General features: G+C 42.0%; 1 protein-coding gene across 1 annotated transcript in view; it reads right to left on the minus strand.

Moving 5' to 3' along the window:
* Positions 1–19,292, minus strand: part of DNAJC7 (DnaJ heat shock protein family (Hsp40) member C7) — a 32,748-nt gene that overhangs the window by 7,252 nt on the left and 6,204 nt on the right. The window contains exons 2-8 of the mRNA XM_080922657.1: positions 10,049–10,137; positions 6,981–7,105; positions 6,520–6,633; positions 5,465–5,539; positions 2,232–2,350; positions 795–948; positions 266–430 (exon numbers count right to left, since the gene is read on the minus strand). Coding sequence (XP_080778783.1) covers positions 266–430; positions 795–948; positions 2,232–2,350; positions 5,465–5,539; positions 6,520–6,633; positions 6,981–7,105; positions 10,049–10,137 — 841 coding nt within the window. The remainder of the gene's footprint in view (positions 1–265; positions 431–794; positions 949–2,231; positions 2,351–5,464; positions 5,540–6,519; positions 6,634–6,980; positions 7,106–10,048; positions 10,138–19,292) is intronic.

A 19,292-nucleotide genomic window follows, 5' to 3' on the forward strand; every position in this document is an offset into this window, starting at 1 on the left:
TTCTTGCTCAAATGAGAAGTGACAACGCTTGTTCAAATGGCTCAGACCTGCTGGCTGCTCTCACAAGAGCAGAGACAACTGAGGAAGATCAGGAAGGAATGGCCAGCCAAGCTGCCTCTCAAGTTCTCAACACCACACACACAAAAAGGCAAGTTTGTTTCTCAGAAGGCAGTTCCTTACAGGATGAGGGGCATTGTTCTTTTATTCAGCTACTTTTGCTGAGTAGATCTCTGAAGACCTCTGACACCCCAGATCAAGTGCTTACCTTGGAATTAACCGTACCCCGATTACAGTAGAGTTTAGCATTTGTTTTTATGTTGTTGGGATCTATCCCCAAGGCTTCTGTGTACAGTTCATATGCTAGCTTGTAATTTCCTTCCTTAAAGGCTTTATTCCCATCTTCTTTCTTGGCTTTAAGGGCTTTGGCATTCTGGAGAAGAGCAAGGAATGGTCAGTTCAGTCCAGAAAGTCTTAGTTTATTCTTTCTCACAGTTTTCTTTCTCTCTTCAATTCCAGCTGTCTGGTCAGACACAGCCCCCTGCACAACCCCCTCAGAAGGCTTTGACAAATGGAGCTGTCACATTTTTGCTGTCCCACTTCTTTAACTCTAGCCAGCTCTTTATTCTTTTCCTCTCACTTTGCTAGGAGGGATAGAATCTAGGGCCCAGGCATGAGAGTGGGACACCTCACCTCACCTGAGCTAGCTATAGCCCCAGTCTCACTCATATCATGAGATGTGAAAGGACATTTTATCCCCACTTTCAGACTCTCAGAACACCAGACTTAGAACTTACTCTACAAGCAACACAAGCCTTCTCGTGGTCAGGAGCCATCCTGAGAGCCTGTACAAAAAACTGCACTGCCTTCTCAATACAATCTTCATAATAAAGGCAAAGACCCCGGACATACAGAGCATCAGCATTGGTGGAATCCATTCGCAAAATGTCACTGCAACAAAGAGGACATGTTCAGCTGTGGTATACAATGTCTTTACCAGTCCCACCATCTCTGGTCAAGCTGTTTCTCAAATCATGGCTCTGGTATTCAAAGTTCATCCACAGGTGACTAGACTCCCGAGAACAAACCTTGTTAAGATAAACTACCTATATTTATCTTTAATATAGTTTTCTTTCTTTGTTCTCCGCATCCCCAGCAGGGCCTGGGACCTGACAGGCAAACACATTACTGATGAGCCCCCCACCTTACCCACCAATCCTGCCCAATACATTCCTTGTGTCTCATAATTTTTTTGGTTTTTGTGACACAGGGTTTTCTGTATAGCCCTAGCTGTCCTAGAACTTGCTCTGTAGACCAGGCTAGCCTAGAATTCACGGAGATCCGTTTGTTTCTGGTTTCTCAGTACTGGAATTATATGCATCCATCAACATGCCTGGCTATGACTCACAATCTTACTCAACTAGAATAGAGACGGTTAAACTACTGCACACAGGGCTAAATCCTTTGTGTTTTATATTTTATTTTCTCCTCATATTTTGGTAGTAAGTGATTCCTAATAGGGACTGAACTAAACGCTTAGCATAAGCTAAGAACAAGTTCTACCAGTGAGCCATACAGCATGCCAGAACTTGCGTCATTGTCTCCCTACAGCCCTGATGGTACTAAGGATTGAAACCAGGCCACACAAGCATCTTCCAATTGAGCTACATCCCAGTCTTGGGTCATGTACATAAAATCTGACGAATGCTAACTTGGCTGTTATGTGTGGCTGCTTTTGCACTATAATGGCATAGGGCAGAACTAAGCAGTTGTTGTAGAGGCCAGGGACTGAGAAAGGATACAAGGGTTATGATATGGATATATAAAAGTTTTCTGGAGCAGAAAGGACTGCATTCAAATAAACCCAGGCCAGTGAGACTACTCACTGGCTAAGAGCATTTGCTGCCAAGCCTAATGACCTAAATTCAGTCCCCAAACCTTCCACATAATGTTAAGAGAGAACCAACTCTCACAGAGTTGTCCTTCTCTCTGGGAGTGTGTGAAAACAGAGGTTAAACACATTCACAGACTCATTAAGTTCTTTCACATATGGATGGAGCACCCAGAATGCTGCTGCATCCTACACACCTTGTGGGTCTTGGATCTAACCTGCTTTGACCTTTGGCTTTAAGCTTGGGGAAGGCATGAACAACCCTGATCAACACCCACAGCCCCTAGGCAGCCAGCCAGCAGTCCACTCTACATCTCAGTAATCAACTGGCCAGACTGCATACCTGGCCACAAACTGTGCTTCTGGATATCGACCAAGCATTGCTAAACATTCTGCTTTGAGGATTTTGAATCGATGGCAGGCAGGGGCAAATTCTAGGGCACGGTCCATGCAGAAAACAACCTAAGGGAAGAGGAAAGCAAGTAAGTTCTTCAACATAGACTCAGAAATATCTTCACTTGAGTTTGCTTACTGGTGTGGTAATATCAAAGCTTCTGCTCATGCATTCAATGAAAACTGGAGTCACACAACAGCTAATGCTAAGTCTGTCCTTACCCATGGAATTAATAAGTGATGTCATTCCCTTTATTTTAGTGATGAGAAGACTAAGAAACAGAGAACAAAGCAAGGTTCTAGGTCACCCAAAGTTCCATCTTAAATGCAGGAGGATGCCAGAGCCTCTACCCTTAACCAAGAACGCAGCCTCCATGGTGAACCCATAGTGACTATGCTCAAAGCTCTTCTCACAGACACCATTATTTACTATTTTCATTTTCTTTCTGTCAGGCATTAGCTGTTATGTGAGAAAAGAACATTAACAATAACCTGGCACAGAATCAGTGTTGTACACATAACAGAAACTGCTGCCTCCCTCCCTCATGTAACAACAGCTTCACATACTTGAACCTACATGGTGGCTCACAATTGTAACTTTAGTCCCAAGGAATCCAAACAAAAGGTATTCAATGATCTCCTCTGGTCTGTAAGGGTTTCAGGTATGCACATAGTACACAGACATCCATGGAGGCAAAATATTCAAAAAAAATAACTACATTTTTGGAAACATTTAAAACCAGTTTTAGTGTTCAGCTCTAGGTAGTCTACAACTCACCATATAGTTCAGGCTGGCCTTGAACTCAGAGATCTAGCTGTTTCTGCCTCTTGGGTGCTGGGATTAAAGCACATCTTACGGGTTGGCTAGTTGCATTCATTTCAGTATAGGAATTCCACAGTGAATTAGCCATCTACGAGAATTCTAATGGAGGTCACATTACTACTACAACAGGCCACTCCATGTAAACTGCAAGCCAGTCTCTCACTCACACCTACCAAGCTACAGCAAGCTCAGTTATGCAGCTCTCCATGAATTCATCCTTTATTCCACAACTTTGTTCTCTGAGCTCTATTTCTTATTTACCTGCTATTCCTGGGAACCCTCACTAAATCATGTTCTCCCTAAGAATAATGAACCAAAAGAGAAATCTGCAATTAAGGGACACCATTACCTCTAAGACCCTGAGTATGAATTCTAAGAGCAAGTAAAGGTAACTCTCACTGTTGTAGACTGATATGAACAGAACAGTACACTGCCTTCCAAGCAAACAAAACTAAAAGTCTGTATTTGATGTATGTGCAACATGGTGCAGGGAAACAGAGAGACACAGTTCAGTGGTAGAACTTGACACTGAGCTCTATCCAAGCACTGGGGACAAGGAGCAGAGAGAGAAGAGGCAGAGCAGAGGAACACTCATCTCTAAGTATCTTCTCATGCCTTTTTTCTACTAAGAGGGCCACTCAAAAATTGAGACTAAAAACCCAAGCAAGATGGGTGCAAAGGCAAGCAGATCTGTGAGTTCAAGGCCAGCCTGGTCTACACAGCGAGTTCTAAGAGAGACAGTGCAACATTGAGTCCTTATCTCAAAAAGGAAAACCCACAAGAAACACTGACACTTTCTGTCCTACTAATACAGCAATGACAAGATGGTGCTCCTTTAGTGGCACAGATCACTGAAGTTCTAAGGACAGTAATGCCAACTGAGGTACTGACTTCTTCAAATTGTAAAAGAATGAGGCGAAGAGGAAAAGGTAGTGGACAGTTGAGCAGCGTGCCCACCCTCTGGCTTCACCAGGACAACGTTCTATGCAGAGCTGGCTCTGCCCGTCCTGAGGACCGTCAGTTGAGGCTCAGCAATGCCTATTTCCACCCCCACCACGATCCCAGTAGGGACAGCTGCAGGCAAAGAAGATCTTTGTTTCTTCCAAGTTCATCTGTTTCCCCTGCCAGGATCATAATTCTTCATTTGTGACATCACCATGAGCGAGAGGGGGTGGCTGGGATGTCAGACACAGAGGATTCTGTCACAAATTCAGGATTCTGGCTCCAGAGTGAGCAAGAGAGAAAAGAAACCCAAAAGACTGCCTTTCAGGACAAAGCTTTTGCCTATGTGAGTCTCAGAAAAAAATGTGACAGTAGTTAGAACTAACTGCCTTCCAAACAGTTGTGTGCATGTATACACACACACACACACACACACACACACGCATGAATCACACTACAAAGACATTATGATTATCAAAACCAATAGGAAATAGGCAGAAGACAGTAGTTTGTTTTTTTTTTTTCTTTTTTCAGAAGACGGTAAATTAATGTTGGGAATCTGCATTAACTAGTCAGATATATTTATTCCCAAATAAAAGCTTCCACAGTATGAGAGTCAAAAAGGATGCTAACTTGTTCCCCAAAACATTTCCTGAACTCCGGCTACTGAAAGCCCCACACAACTCCCTTGGACTAAAATCACCTTGTTGAAGGAGCCTACAGATCTCCTGATGAGGATTTCTGACCTCTGTCAATCTTCTGCTTCCTACTTTGATTCTTCAGTGAAAGCTAATTCTTGCTATTATCTAAGAAACAGGAGGATCAATGCTTCAGGCTTAACTCCAAGTTCTATAAAACTCACGGAACTTTCCCACGTGTTCCCTATTTCAGATACATCAATCCCTTTAACACACAGATTGTGGAAACCGACCACATACTGTGAGGTTTATTGAAGTCTAACACCAAGTTGGGTAGGGGCAGCAGAGGACTGCCAACTTTCAGGCCAGCTTGAGCTACACACAAGACCCAAAATAACATCAAAAAGGTAGCAGTGGCTCACACTGTAATCCTAGCTCTTTGAAGCTGAGGCTGGCCAACTGTGGTAGAAAGGTAACAGGTCACACACACCCAAGGTTACACACACTCTCTAAAAATGGAACAAGGGTTTCTCCCCACTCTTATTTATAGCATTTACTCCACCAGAAGCAAGTTTAACCTCATAATCAGATAAACATGGAGCCTTCAAGCCTGGTGTTTATTTCCAGCTGGCTTTTTCTTCATTAATTAGTACAGCTCTGAGATACCACCTGACATAACTAATGGGCCATAAGGGCCAAATTCAAACGACAATGTACTAGTTGACTGTTCTGCACCGTCACAGCACAGAGGAGGGTCGGCTCTAGTCACTTCTACTTTACCTTCCGGAAATCTCGCTTTTCAAAATCCGATTCTGCTATTTTCTCATACTCGATGACTGCATTGGCGTTCTTGAACTATATCAGGGGAAAAAAAATGAAGTTTAGGTTATCCTGAATATACTGAGAAACCCTGCCTCAAAAAGCCAAAACCCCCATTCAAAGGAAAATAAAAATTAAACATTTCCTTAAGAAGCTGGTGACAGGGGCTGGGGGGATGGCTCAGCAGTTAAGAGCACTGACTGCTCTTCCAGAGAACCTGGGTTCAGTTCTTAGCACCTCACAATTGCAGCTCACAGCTGTCTGTAACTCCAGTCCCAGAAGGTCTGATACTCTCACAGCAATACAGATAAGATAGTGACAAATAGACCCTTCAGGCATTGAGACAGATGAGGCCAGTTAGCCTGGGCTACATGGAGACACATTTTTGTTTTGTCTGAGACAAGGTTCATGAAGTCTGGGCTAGCCTTAAATGTGTTATGTAGCTGTAGATGGTCTTGAATTGGTCTTTCAGTGCCCATCGTTTAAGTGCTGGAATTCCAAAGTATGCACCACATTGTTGGGAAGGGGGATCAAAACCAGAGCCTCATCCACGCTAGGTGAGCACTCTGTGGGTGAGGTATTTTCAAAGCCTTGAGACTTTTAAGCACCTACTACACAAAGGTGCAACCAAAAGACATGTGCTGCCATCTTCAGCCACGTCTGAACATACACCAGTTCATTCTGACAACAGTGAGGTCTGAGACCCAGACTCAAAACATGCTCAACAAATGCTCTGTAGCTGAGCTACACCCCAGCTTTGACTTTATTCAAATGTGTTGATGTCCCTTAGTTCCTTGAAGCACTACGCCTCTCTGCCCAGTCACCTCAGCTTTCCACCTCGTACAGACTGAAACCTCATCCAACAGTTAAGGAAACAGAGTCCTAGAGACTATGAGACTTGACTAGTCAGTAAGTGTGGCTGCTGATGAAGGGGGACTGTCAGCCCTGCCTTATTGGGTCACTCTTCTTTCTAGACCCATGGCACCCCCACCCCTATAGTAACAGATCAGACCTACCTCCTGCTGTGCCTGGGCATTTTTATGATCCAGCTCTAGGGCTCTTTGGAAACTACGACATGCTGCCATTGCATTCCCAAGAGAGAGGTGGCACTTGCCTTCTCGGAGGTGTCCCTAGAAGAAAGGGAAAGAAACAAAGGAAGGAAAGAACATGACTGCACAGGCAGAAAGAAATCAATACAACAGCAAGCAGTTTAGGCACAAACACGAAGTGAAAAGGCTAGGGCAGTGGTTCTCAATCGGAGCACTCAGTCTTCAGGGGACATCGCCACAATTGGGAGATGATTCTGACTGTCACAGAAGAGGAAGTGCTCCTGATGGTTAGCAGCTATAGGGCAGATACTGTAGAGCATTGTGTACAGCTCAGGACAGCACCCTAGAGAATCATCTATAGGACCGAGAAACCCTAGAGGAACATGATTGTAGACACTTGATCTTCACCAAAGAGTTGTATTACATACCCGGACAAAACTGTCATCCAGCCTCACCGACTGCTGCGCATCTCCAAGAGCTTCCCGGAACCGTCCAAGCATCATCAATGTGGCTGCTCGATTACCATAATAGCTGGCATTTTTAGGACACATATCTATAGGACAAATATTAGAACATAAAAAGTTCAACACAGAGGGCTGGAGAGATGATGGCCCAGTGGTTAAGAACACTTACTTGTTCTTACACAGGACTTGGGTTTAATGCCCAGGACCTGTATGGTGGCTATCCAGCATTTGTAATGCCAGTTCTCTGAGATTCAATACCCTCTCTGGATTTTTATTTGTACCAAACATGCACATGGTGTACATACATACACGCAAAACACAGAAAATAAAAATATAAAAATATGTTAAAAAAAAAAAAAAAAAAAGTTCAGCTGGGTATAGTGCTTCACACTTTAATCCCAGCATTCCAGAGACAACAGAAGCAGATCTCTAGAAGTCTAAGACCAGCCCGGTTGGTTCCAAGGCACCCAAGGCTATGTGGTGAGACCTTGATTTAGACAAAACAAAACAAAGTTCAGCACAGGGTACTGATCTTGCAGGCTACCTCTCAAAGAACTAGTTCACGGGAGGCTAGAGAGCTGGTAGCTAAACTTGTCATATAGTGTGAGTATTAGCATCAAGGTTTCCAGAAGCCAAGTAAACCCTTGGCAAGCATGGTGACCTGCCTGGAATTCCAGCTTTGAAGGGAGAGAAGGGGACCTCTGAACAAATTAACTGTCAAGACTAGTCCTATTAATTAGCTCCAGATTCGAGTGAGACACTGCCTCCATGAATGACTCTAAAAAGCAATCGAGAATGATCCCCAATATCAATTCTGGGCCTCCACATGCACTTGCATTCTCTCTCTCTCCCCCTCTCTCTAACACACACAGCCACACACACACCACACCAAAAACGAAGGAGGGGTAATAAAAGAATTCTGTCAAGAAAATCAAACATAAACATATTGAAGAGAACAGGGCATAGGAAGCTAAGGCAGGATTTCTGCCAGTTCCAGGCCAGTCTGTCTCAAATGAATTATCAGAACCAGGCATGCCTTTAATTCCAGCACTCAAAGGCAAAGGCAGGAAGATCTCCGAGAGATCCAAGACAGTCAGGGCTATTATGCAGAGAAATTCTGTCTCAAACCCCAAAACGAAAAAACATTAAAATTATTTTGAGAAGGCTGGAGAGATGGCTCTGTGGTTAAGAGCACTGACTATTCTTCTAGAGGTCCTGAGTTCAATTCCCAACAAACACATGGTGGCTCACAACCATCTATCATGAGATCTGATGTCCTCTTCTGGTGTGTCTGAAGACAGTTACAGTGTACTTACATGTAATAAATAAGTAATTAAGTAAGTAAATACATCTTTTAAGACCCAGCTCTTTCTTTCCTGGGCATATGTATACCCAGAAAACTCTACATCTTATGACAGAGGCTACACATCCTCAAATTTATTGCTGCTTTACAGGCCACAGCAAAGAACTGGAATAGACCTAAATATCCATCAACAGATGAATGGAAATCTGTGTGTGTGTGTGTGTGTGTATGTATGTATATATGTGTGTGTATGGATGTATGCATGCATGTATGTATATGTATATATGTGTGTGTGTATATATATGTATATATACATACATATGGATCCTGTTCTCTTAAGAAAAATGCAGTCACAAAAATGAAGAACTTACAATGTGTAATACTAGATCACACAATCTCAGAAAGATAAAAAAAGGAAAAAAAGGGCTCCCTCACATGTAAATCTGAATCTATAACTTATATACACATAAACAAACGTGCATGTAGGTATAGTGTAACATGCAGAAAGAGAACAAGAAAGGGTAGCTATCTGGCCTGAGTAGAAACTGAATGCAGGTAACGGCATGAGCTACAGAAGAGGGTATAAACCTCATTTTTTTCTAGTTCTAATTGTATCAGAGTTTTTTTGGTTTTGGTAGTAAGTTTATTAAAAACTTATTTGGGGGCTGGAGAGATGGCTCAGTGGTTCAGAGCACTGACTGCTCTTCCAGAGGACCTGAGTTCAATTCCCAACAACCACATGGTGGCTCTCAACCATCTGTAATGGGATCTGATGCCCCCTTCTGGTGTGTCTGAAGACAGCAGCAGTGTCCTCATATACATAAATAAAATCTTTAAAAATTTTTTATTTAACAGCAAAAGTGTAAAAATCTAATGTGAAATTCTTCGGCTTCAGAATGTTTATTTTAACTATAGGGTTTGGTCAATTTCAGTGTGTTATGATTTTTTTGTTTATTTATTAAAAAATAAGCAAGTTGATTTTAAAAAGACGGCCAGCCTCAGCAGGTAAAGGCACTTGTCATCCATCCCGATGACCCGAGTTTCCATGGTCCACATGGCTAAAGGAAACAAGCAACACCAGCAGATTATCCTTGAGTTCCACACACATGCCATAGTAAGCACATATGTATATATACACGCATGTTCACACACACTCACACAAATAATGTTAAAAGGCTGAGGGGTGAGCATGGAGCAGAGAACAAGTGGAGGCCCAGAACAGCACACAGCCCCTCCCATGCTGACTCTCTCTAAAGGTCACAGGCAAACTAGAAGAGCAATGATGGATGCATCCAAGGTCTGGGCTGGCCTGTAGTACAAAGATAGAACTCACAGGCATTCAGAAAGGTCTGCTTTCATCCCCAGCACCACACCACAAAACACAAGGAGAAAAGTTACAACATTGAACTGCCTTTTGGGGGTTAGGAAGGGCCAATATGCTTAGTGAACTGTAGCATGTTTGTGGTGTGTATGTAAGCTCAATGCTGTCTGTGTTCATAGCCATCTTCAACTATACGCAAGTACAATGCTGGTCTACATGAAACGGTCTTAAAGCAAATAAAATACGCTGGCATGTTAAGAACATGGAGATTAGACTCATTTCCCTTTCCTAAGATTGCATGTGTTGGGTATTGTAACGAGATCACTGATCCCGAAGACGAGCGGCTTCTTGGGCAGGAACCACTTCCAATGTCTGGCAAGTGAATCTACCCGCTGTAATCCTTCTTACCTATGGCTTTTGTGTAATAGTTATAAGCTTCGTTGTAGTCCTTCTTAGCATAATATGCATTCCCTTGTTCCTTGAAGGATTCTGCTTCCCTGGAAAGGAAAAGGAGAGTCACATCACTGTACTTCAGGGATGAGCTCAGAAGAGTCAAGTTTCATGTTATTGTGATACCGGGAATGATTTAGAAATTCGTCCAACAGGCCAATAGACTCAAAAGAGTTCCAATGAAATAATCCAATTCATTCACAATCTATTTGGAGGCATTCAAATAACATCAGGAAAACTCCTTTCACCTGAGTGTGGTAATTCACACCTGAAATCCCAGTTTGGAAAGGCTGAGACAAAAATTAATTAATTAATTAATAGATAAATAAATAAATAAACTGCTATGATTTTTGAGCCAGTCTGTGCTGGAGAGCGAGACTGACTCAAAAACACAGCATATGACAAAACTTGCCAGGTATGATATCAAATGCCTGCAATCCTAGCACATGGGATGTAGAGTTAGGAGGAGATCAGGGTTTCAAAGTCAACCCTAGTTACACATCAAGTCTGAAGACATCTGCATTATCTAGCTTACAACCATTTGTAATTTCAGCTACAGAGGACCCAATATCCTCTTTGTGCATCTGAAGGCATCAGGAACACAAGCAATGCACATCCATACTCTAGGCAAAACACTCATCCACATAAATAAAAATGAATCTTAAAAAAGTTTTTAAAAATGGGCTGGAGAGATCTCTCAGCAGTTAGGAGCACTGGCTGCTCTTCCAGAGGTCCTGAGTTCAATTCCCAGTAACCACATGGTGGCTCATAACCATCTGGAATGGGGATCTGATACCTCTTCTGGTGTGTCTGAAGACAGCTACAGTGTACTCACAAATAAATGAATCTTAAAAAAACAAACAAACAAACACATTTGCTTAGTAAGTGAGCCACTGAAAGTCAGAACTGAATTTTCCAGTATGTCACAACTACTGCCTCATTTTGTTTTTGTCTTTTGAAGGGCTGGGTTTGAGACTGTCCTAGCATGTAGCAGAGGCTGGCCTTTAATTTGTGGCAATTCTGCTGTAGCCTCCCAAGTGTTAGGATATAAACTTGCTTCAATATTTGCAAATTTCTAGGAAAAACATCTGCAGGTAATGTCACTGGAGACAACTGACTTCTTAGTAAGAAATGGACACAGCCTTAATAATTTAGTTTCCTGAAAGTGACTTCCCCATTTGTCACTGGAAAGACTAGTCGGAAGCGTGTGACCAAGGAGTAAAAGTATTCGGTGTAAGGTGTAAGACAGAGTGAAGTTGACAGCAGGAGTCAGAATGCTGGAGGAAGCACTTCTTCACTCCCTCTTCCCACCACGTTCTGTTCTGCGGAATGGTGCTTGTTGACCTTTTCACCATCTACCCACCAGCTGAGTTCTCATGTCAAGACATGACAAACAGCATTTGAAAAGAGCAAACTAGAAAACTCTATCAAAAGTACCCCAAGGCAGCCGGGTGAGGTGATCTCTGTGACCCTGAGGCCAGCCTGGTCTACATAGCACATAGTAAGCTCTAGGCCAGTCAGGAATACACAGTAGAACCTCTCTCAAAGGGAGGAAAAAAACAAAACAAGAAGTACCTGAAAAGATTCTATTTCCCAACTTGAATGAGACATGATTCTTCACTGCAACATAACTATTTAAGCATGTTTCTTTTAAAGATTTTTGTTTCCTTTCCTACTTGCCATAGCCATATATGCAAAAGGGAAATTAGTTCAGAGTTGCCTAGAGGAGAAACAAAAGTCATAGTTTTTGGTTTCCCATTCTAGTACTGGGGATCAAACCTAGGGATCTGTACACACTAGGATAGTCCTGTGTCACTGACTATACCCCCAGCAGCAACAGTTCACTGGGAGGTTGCAGCTTGATCCTACGACACAGCATAGCAGAGATTTGTCGTTCATTTCTTACCACAAACTGGCAAAGCTGCCCTCACTTTCACACTTCATCAACACTGTTTTGGTAAGTCCCACTGACATAAAAAAGACCACTGGAGGAAAGGAGAAAAATGGGGTGACCTACTAATGTGGACAGATTTAAACTCTGCCTGAAAACCTCATTATACTGTTACTATGCTGTAAAAAGGCCATCTGCTATTAAAAGAACTCAGGGACAGCCTCTGTCACCTGCAAGGCTTAAGAGTCTCAACTGAAATCTTTCAATGCAATATACAAAATTCCTTTAAACATAAATTAAGCAAAGTGCTACAAAACTCTAGGAAAAGCTTATGTTTTAAGAGAGACATGCCAAGAGATTCCAGGGCTTCCCCTAAACTGGATTCCAGAAGTTGAAAAAAAAAAAATCACTTTGAAGAAATGTAGCAAACTCTGGCACAGATACTAACCCATCTGCAACTAAAATCTAGCTGCTACTTCAGTTAGCAGTAAGAATAGCCAGATCCTCCAGGAAAACCAAAGCACCAGCCACTGTGCCAGCAGCACAATGCTTATTAGAAACAAGAAACAGAACCTAGAGCTACTGGTTGGTGGTCTTTCCTCAACACTGTTCCCATGGTGCACTGCTGGCTACTAATGTAAACCAAATGTGATGATTTCGTGGAAATCACTACAGGTATCCTAGCCACGTAATTTCCACATACAACTAGTCAGGTTAATTAGTAAGTTTCACTGTTGTACCCCCTTTCCCCCAAGAACAATTCTGGAGTTTAAATAACTTGTCCAAGATCAGAGAATGACTAAGTCTGTCAAAATCCAAAGTCTAACATCCAAACTTTCTAATGCTCACTTCTGCAATACTGATAAAAAGTTTAAAATTGGTCTGTACTATTGGAAGTGAGGCAAGGACAATAAAAAAAATTCTTTAAACTAAGACACAAAATGCTCTGGAGTGAGAAATCTGGACTTACTCAAACATAACAAGGCCCCTTCCCTCCCAATCAGTCACACGGGAGCAGGGCTCATTTCTCTTTAAGATGCAAGGCCTGGTGGATGGACTTCGCCTCCCCCAAGAAAGGCATTTCATTTTAGTAAATAGTGAGTAGATTCCATTCTAGAGCAAACAAAGCAAGCAATGTAGAGTCAGCCCACAGCAAAAAGAACAAGAATTGTGTTGTGACAAGTTGCCATGTTTTTAACCTCACATTGCACATCAGGCCAGAATTAGCTATTCTGACAGTTTCATGAAAAGGATTTATTTTTGTAGAATCATAGCTAATTAGCAGCTGCCTAGACAACAGGCTTAGGCACTTGTAAACACTACTAAAAGTAGGCTGAATGCTAATTTTTTTGTATCCAGGTCCCTCGTCCAAAGAGGAGTCCATCATTTTGGACCTCCCCAAACACACAAGACCAACAGGCCTGCCCTTTGAAACTAGCAGAAGAAAAAAGGGGATCTTTGGAATCTGTTGGGGCTACATCAGAAACCATTTCAGAGCTAAATAATTCTAGTCCTGCCTTTTCTCAAGTCCTGAGGGCACCTGAAGCTGTTCAAGGTGCCCTTATAACAAAGTGACTGAAGGGTGGTGTTAAAGTGGGTCTGGTAAAGAGCTAATTAACCTGGGACTGAGGGGTAACCTGGAGGTGGCATCTGTCACTGCTGCCAGGGTTACTAATTCATTTGATAACTAAATGAGGTTTCAATACGAACCTGCTAAAACACATCAGTACCGAGAAAGGAAGAATTGAGATTGTTTTCTATGAGCACAACATTAAATTTGCAGCACTCAGCAGACTAAACTAGGTGGATCTCTATGAGTTTGAGAGTAGCCTGGTTTACACATAAGGAGTTTCAGGCCAGTCAGGGATACCTAGTGAAATCTTGGCTCAGAAAGACCAAACAAAGCCCTAATAAAAGCCCAAGATTAAGTTCAGATTAGACCCTAAAAAAATATTAAAGCAATATATCCACATCTAGAACTGGCCTGATGGTGTTAACAGCTGTAATACTGTGCTTTTAATACTTTCCGACAATTCAGTCAAGATGTGCACAGGCATTCTGAAGCACAAAGAAAGCAGCAGTCACGCACCGCAGTGATGCAAGGAGGTACCACAGTAACTGCATAGGTCTCATAACTTCTAGAAGCCTTTGCAGGCTTCTTGTTTTCATTTGCTTTGCTGACCTCAAATTCACTGCAAAGCCAGGAATGACCCTGAATTTTTGGTCCTCCTAACTCAACTTTCTAAGTTGTACCACTGTATCCATCTTAATTTGTGCTGGATTGAACTCAGGACCTCATGTGCCTGCAGAGCCCAGCCTATGTTCTTGGTTCTCTAGTTTTGTTTGGTCTGTCCTTGAAACTTTTACTTTTTAAAACATTTGACTTTTTCTCAAGATAACCATGAATGTGGTTAAACATAGTATCTCAATACATGTATATACCATTGCAATGACTATAGAATACTTTGTTTTCTTATTGGGAATTTAAATATTGTACCACTGAGCTATATCACATTTTCCCTTATACCTGTTTGAGTCAGATCTCACTAATTGTTCAGGTTGGCCTTGAACGCCCAACTCAGACACTTAAATAGCTTTAGGTTACAGGCCTGCAAGAACAGGCCTGGCTACATCAAATTAGCTTATCCAATTTCCCATCCAATCCTTGGGTCAACTCCAAGCATAAGCACAACAAGTCTGATTCAAGGATGTTGGAAATGATTCTGATGTGAATCACCAACACCAATTCTGTTGAAACAGCTACAGAAAACACAGGGCCAGTGAGATGGCTCATCCTGTAAGGGTGCTTACCACCAAGTTTAATACATAGCAGGAAGGCTGGAGAGAGATGGCTCAGTGGTTAAGAGCACTGACTACTCTTCCAGACGTTCTGAGTTCAATTCCCAGGAACCACGTGGTGGCTCACAACTATAATGGGATCTGATGCCGTCTTCTGGTTTTAAAATGTATTTTTGTTTTCTTTGGCTAGTCAGAAAACTGCAGCCTTGAAAGCCTGTTCTTCCACACTACATCTGTTAAAATCCGTGTGCCTGAGTTTGTAGGTATATTCTCTCTGAATCTGCTGTTCATTCATTGCTGCTACTAATTAATCCCATGAGTACTGCCAAAGAATCATTTGGCATTACACAGGTCTTAGCAGGATCATGTGATCAAATCAGACAACTTAGGCTTATGATCCCCAGCCAAATTTACACATTTACAGCTCACTGAATTAAAAATACATTAAAACATCATATCCTAGCATAGATGCCCTATTAAAATGTCTACCTTCTCTCAAAATACCTCCAAGATAAAATGCTTATGCCTTAGGTCAACTTAATTTTTTAGCAATTACAAAGACATTCAAAAACTTCAGTCAGCCTCTGTCAGATACTAGATTCACTGAGTGGTAGTTTTTAAAAAACTCTTAGCCTGGCAGGATGGCTCAGGGGGTAGACACTTGCTACAAAGACACACATAGTGGACCCACATATGTGGAAAGACAAAACTGACTGACCTCCACATGTGTGCCACAGACTGTGTACATACACAAAAGTATTTATTTACACACGGCCACATCTACCCCACATGTAAGTTTTTTAAATTAAAATTTTAATGTCTAAAGGTGTCAGCTGCTATCTGAGTGCTGAGAGCTGAACCTGTATCCTTGGGAAAAACAGCCAGTTCTTCTAACTATTGAACCATCTATCACCTAGGGATAAAACTCTTGATCAGCTGTATCATTTTTTCCTCCAAAGGGAGGAGGAAAGGGAAAATTACTTCAGCTATTGCAAGGAGGAAACTACTGTGCAACATCTGCAACCCAGGAAACACTGATTACATTGTTATATGCAAACACTGCAACTTTAACTGTTTGGCTAGAATACTGTTTGAGTTAAGCTTTTTTTTTTTTTTTTTTTTTTTTTTTTGTTCAACTTGATACAAGCTAGAGTCATCTAGGAAGAGGGAACCTCAACTGAGAAAATGCCTTCCTGAGACATTTTGGCACATTTGTGAGTGGTGCCATTGCACTGTTGGCCTTGGGTTGTATTAAAAAGCAGGCCAAGAAAGCCAGTTAGCAGCATTCCATGGTTCTGTTCAAGTTTTTGTCTTTACTTCCCTCAGGACAGATTGTGAACTGGGAGTTGTTGGGTGAAATAACTTATTTCTTTCCTTCCCAAGCTACTTTTGGTCAGTCACTTATGACAGCAACGGGAAATAAACTAGAACAAACATCTTAATCAAGTTGAGCTTCTCCAGTTGTATTAATAATGATTCAGATCAAGAGAGATACGGTAGTTTAAATGAGGCACACTCCAGAGTTTCCTGACCTGCTGGTGTTTTTGCACTCCTTGGTATATTTTTAATTCTTGTTAAGCAGTTAGACAAATATTAGCAAGTTAGAGGTCACTGAAAATGAACCCTCTCCCTCATGATTAGCTTTGCCTCTCTTTAAAATCTAAAATACCATATGAAAAGGTGAAGATGATACCCACTACAGGAAAACTACTTCTCCCAGGCCAAAACAGAATTTGAGTTCTATCTCAAGACATGACATTCTAAGCTACCCACATTACATTGCTGTCATCTCTCTTAGGAGTTAATCCAAGAGACCACATCTCAAGAAAGCCAACTCACCTGACGTGCTAAAATAGGAGGAATAATTATAATTACCCTTTAAATAGTATATTTACACCCACAGAGGTTCCTTGTCCAGTGCAGTTGTAGGTCTTTACTACTAAGTCTGTCTGTTTTTCTGAGTTCTAACTTTAAAGTGTAACTTTTCTTTTTTTTAAATCTCTTTGGATACTGGTCAAGTCTGCTCACCCTGTTACTCTGGACACTCCTTTTCCGAAGACCCTCCATGCAGCTGCTTGCCATCAGCCACTCACAAACGTGCTGGCTTTTTGGGACCCTAGTTCAAAAGGCATGGCTTTCTGTCTTGCTCTTCTACACCCTCCTCCTCTGGCAGCTTCAGAGAGTTGCTGTTGCTTTAGACTTTTTGAGATGGGGTTTCTCTAACACAGCCCTGGCCATATTTGAACAATGTAGAACAGGTCTGCCTCTGCCTCCTGAGAGCTGAGAGTAAAAGTGTGTGCCACCACAACCAAACTGCTTCAGAGACCTATATTTCTTATCTTACCTATCTTGTGCTTTTTGCCTAACCTGTAATTTCTCTCTCAAATTTAAAGCTTCTGACTCTGTTTTTTAATTTTTTTATCTATAAAGCAAAAAAAAAAAAAAAAAAAAAAAAAAAAAAAAACCACAAAACAAACCAAAGACAAAAGGGACAAAATGTTACCTATTCTCAGGTAACATTCATAGCACAACACCCAGTTTTGTTAAAATTACAGCTAAGGACAAAATGCTCTAATTTTCTGAGAGTAAAGAAGTGTTCAGGAGCCTTTGATTTTAGAGAAAAACTTAACTGGGGAGGAACATCTTCCTGGTTGCTGGGATTGCGTGTGTACCGCATGCCAGGAGATCAAGATTCCCCAGCAATTCTATTAGGTTCACTGTCCTCTACAATGTTACCTTGCTCTAAGATTGTGGCACCTCCTTTCTTTTAGTCAATCAAATTTACTAGTTGCTTGTTGATCTAGAAACATCCTCCACCCTACAGAATTTACGGGATCTTGGCCAGTCTTAGAGTAGAAATTCTTTCCTCCTCCCCCTTCCCCAGACCTCTTGTCCCCAATGGCATGTCACAAGGCCTGCTTCATGTTGTACTCTCTTTGACCTTCACGAGAATAAAGTAAAAGAGGCAAACAGCCTCACTTACTCTAGGTCACTTTATTTTTCTAAAAAAATATTTAATTAAATCAATCCTAACCTACAAATAAAATTTCAACAACATTTATATTATTTAAGTGAAAGTCATATGACTTTCGAAAAAATTTATACTTAGGTGCCTTTGAGGTACTGTGTGCTGGACGCTTTCTAACCAACTAGAGAGACAGGGTGAGCGCGAGCCACTGGAAAGCTGCCTGCTACTCGGGGTCCTTTTCCAGCAGTTGTCTACAGTCCTTTTTTCTTTAAATCCCACGGTTCTTTATTGTGCTTTCTTTCCACTCCAGGGGATCAAACTTTTTCTTCGGGTTCAGCAGAGATGCAAGCAGATGGATTTTGGGTGTCAGGTGATTGGCAGTGTGGGAAGCTGGGATAGGCATAACGGTAACTCCATTTTCACTTTAAAGCACAACTAAACTGCTCAGTTAGATAAAGTGGCTTATAAAGCACTTAGGATGCTGAAAGCAAACAGTCTGCTATAAAGCTCAAAGCCAGCCTGGACTATATAGTGAGTTCTAGGCCAGTCTAGACTATGCTCTGCAGCCCTGTCTCAAAAACTAAAAAATTCAGGGCTGGAGAAATGGCTCAGCAGTTAAGAGCACTGGCTGCTCTTCCAGAGGACCCAGGTTCAATTTTTAGCACCCACATGGCAGTTGACAACTGTAACTCCAGTTCTAGTAAAGGATTTGAAACTGACACCCTTACACTGACACATGACACATGCAGGCAAACCACCAATGTGCATAAAAAAACAAATTATTTAAAACAAAAAAAAAAAACAAAAAAACCCTCTTATTCCCAAAGAGGAAAGGTGGAAGACTAAGATGAAAATTCTAGACATTCAAGGAGAAACTCAACAGAAGCAGAAGCAGAGGGCTAAATACATTCCGGGGAGCTGTGGTGAAGCCTCCACAAGGCAGCAGCACTCTCTACTGCTGGAGGAGAGAAGGACACCAGGCACTGGAGCTGGCTATGTCTTAGGGAAAGCAGGGCTGTGATGTACCAACTCCCTCCCATCTGAATCCTGACAGAAGTCCCATCACCGAAGGCATAAGAACAGTCAGAAAAGCAGCCACCTCAAACACTAACAGGCACCACAGATTGTCGTTCTCCTTCACTTACTCTTAGGAAGGGGAGCTTCAGAGTAACGAGCCTCTCTACAGCCATTCTGAGAGTATAAGCCATGCATTTCAGTGTTTGCCTGAGGCTGATGTCCATATATCCCTGAACCCACCTTCCATCTTTTGGTACTTGACACCCCCACCCCCCAGCTATCAGACTATTTGCTGAAACATGGCCTTATGGATTAGAGCCCCAGGAATTCTAAGCCATGGCAAGGAATAGGTTAAGGCCTACCTAGCCAGTGCCAGCCAGAAGAGGAGCATGTCTCTCAGGTCAGACTACTTTGTAAAGAGACTGTGATGGGTCAGCTTTGAGAAGGACCACACCTTAACCACGACTGCTTGGTTATACATATTGTTACTGAACTACATTATCCACTCCTCTTCCCAATATGGTCCC

Source organism: Micromys minutus (assembly GCF_963924665.1).
Source record: "Micromys minutus genome assembly, chromosome: 10".
Classification (NCBI taxonomy): domain Eukaryota; kingdom Metazoa; phylum Chordata; class Mammalia; order Rodentia; family Muridae; genus Micromys; species Micromys minutus.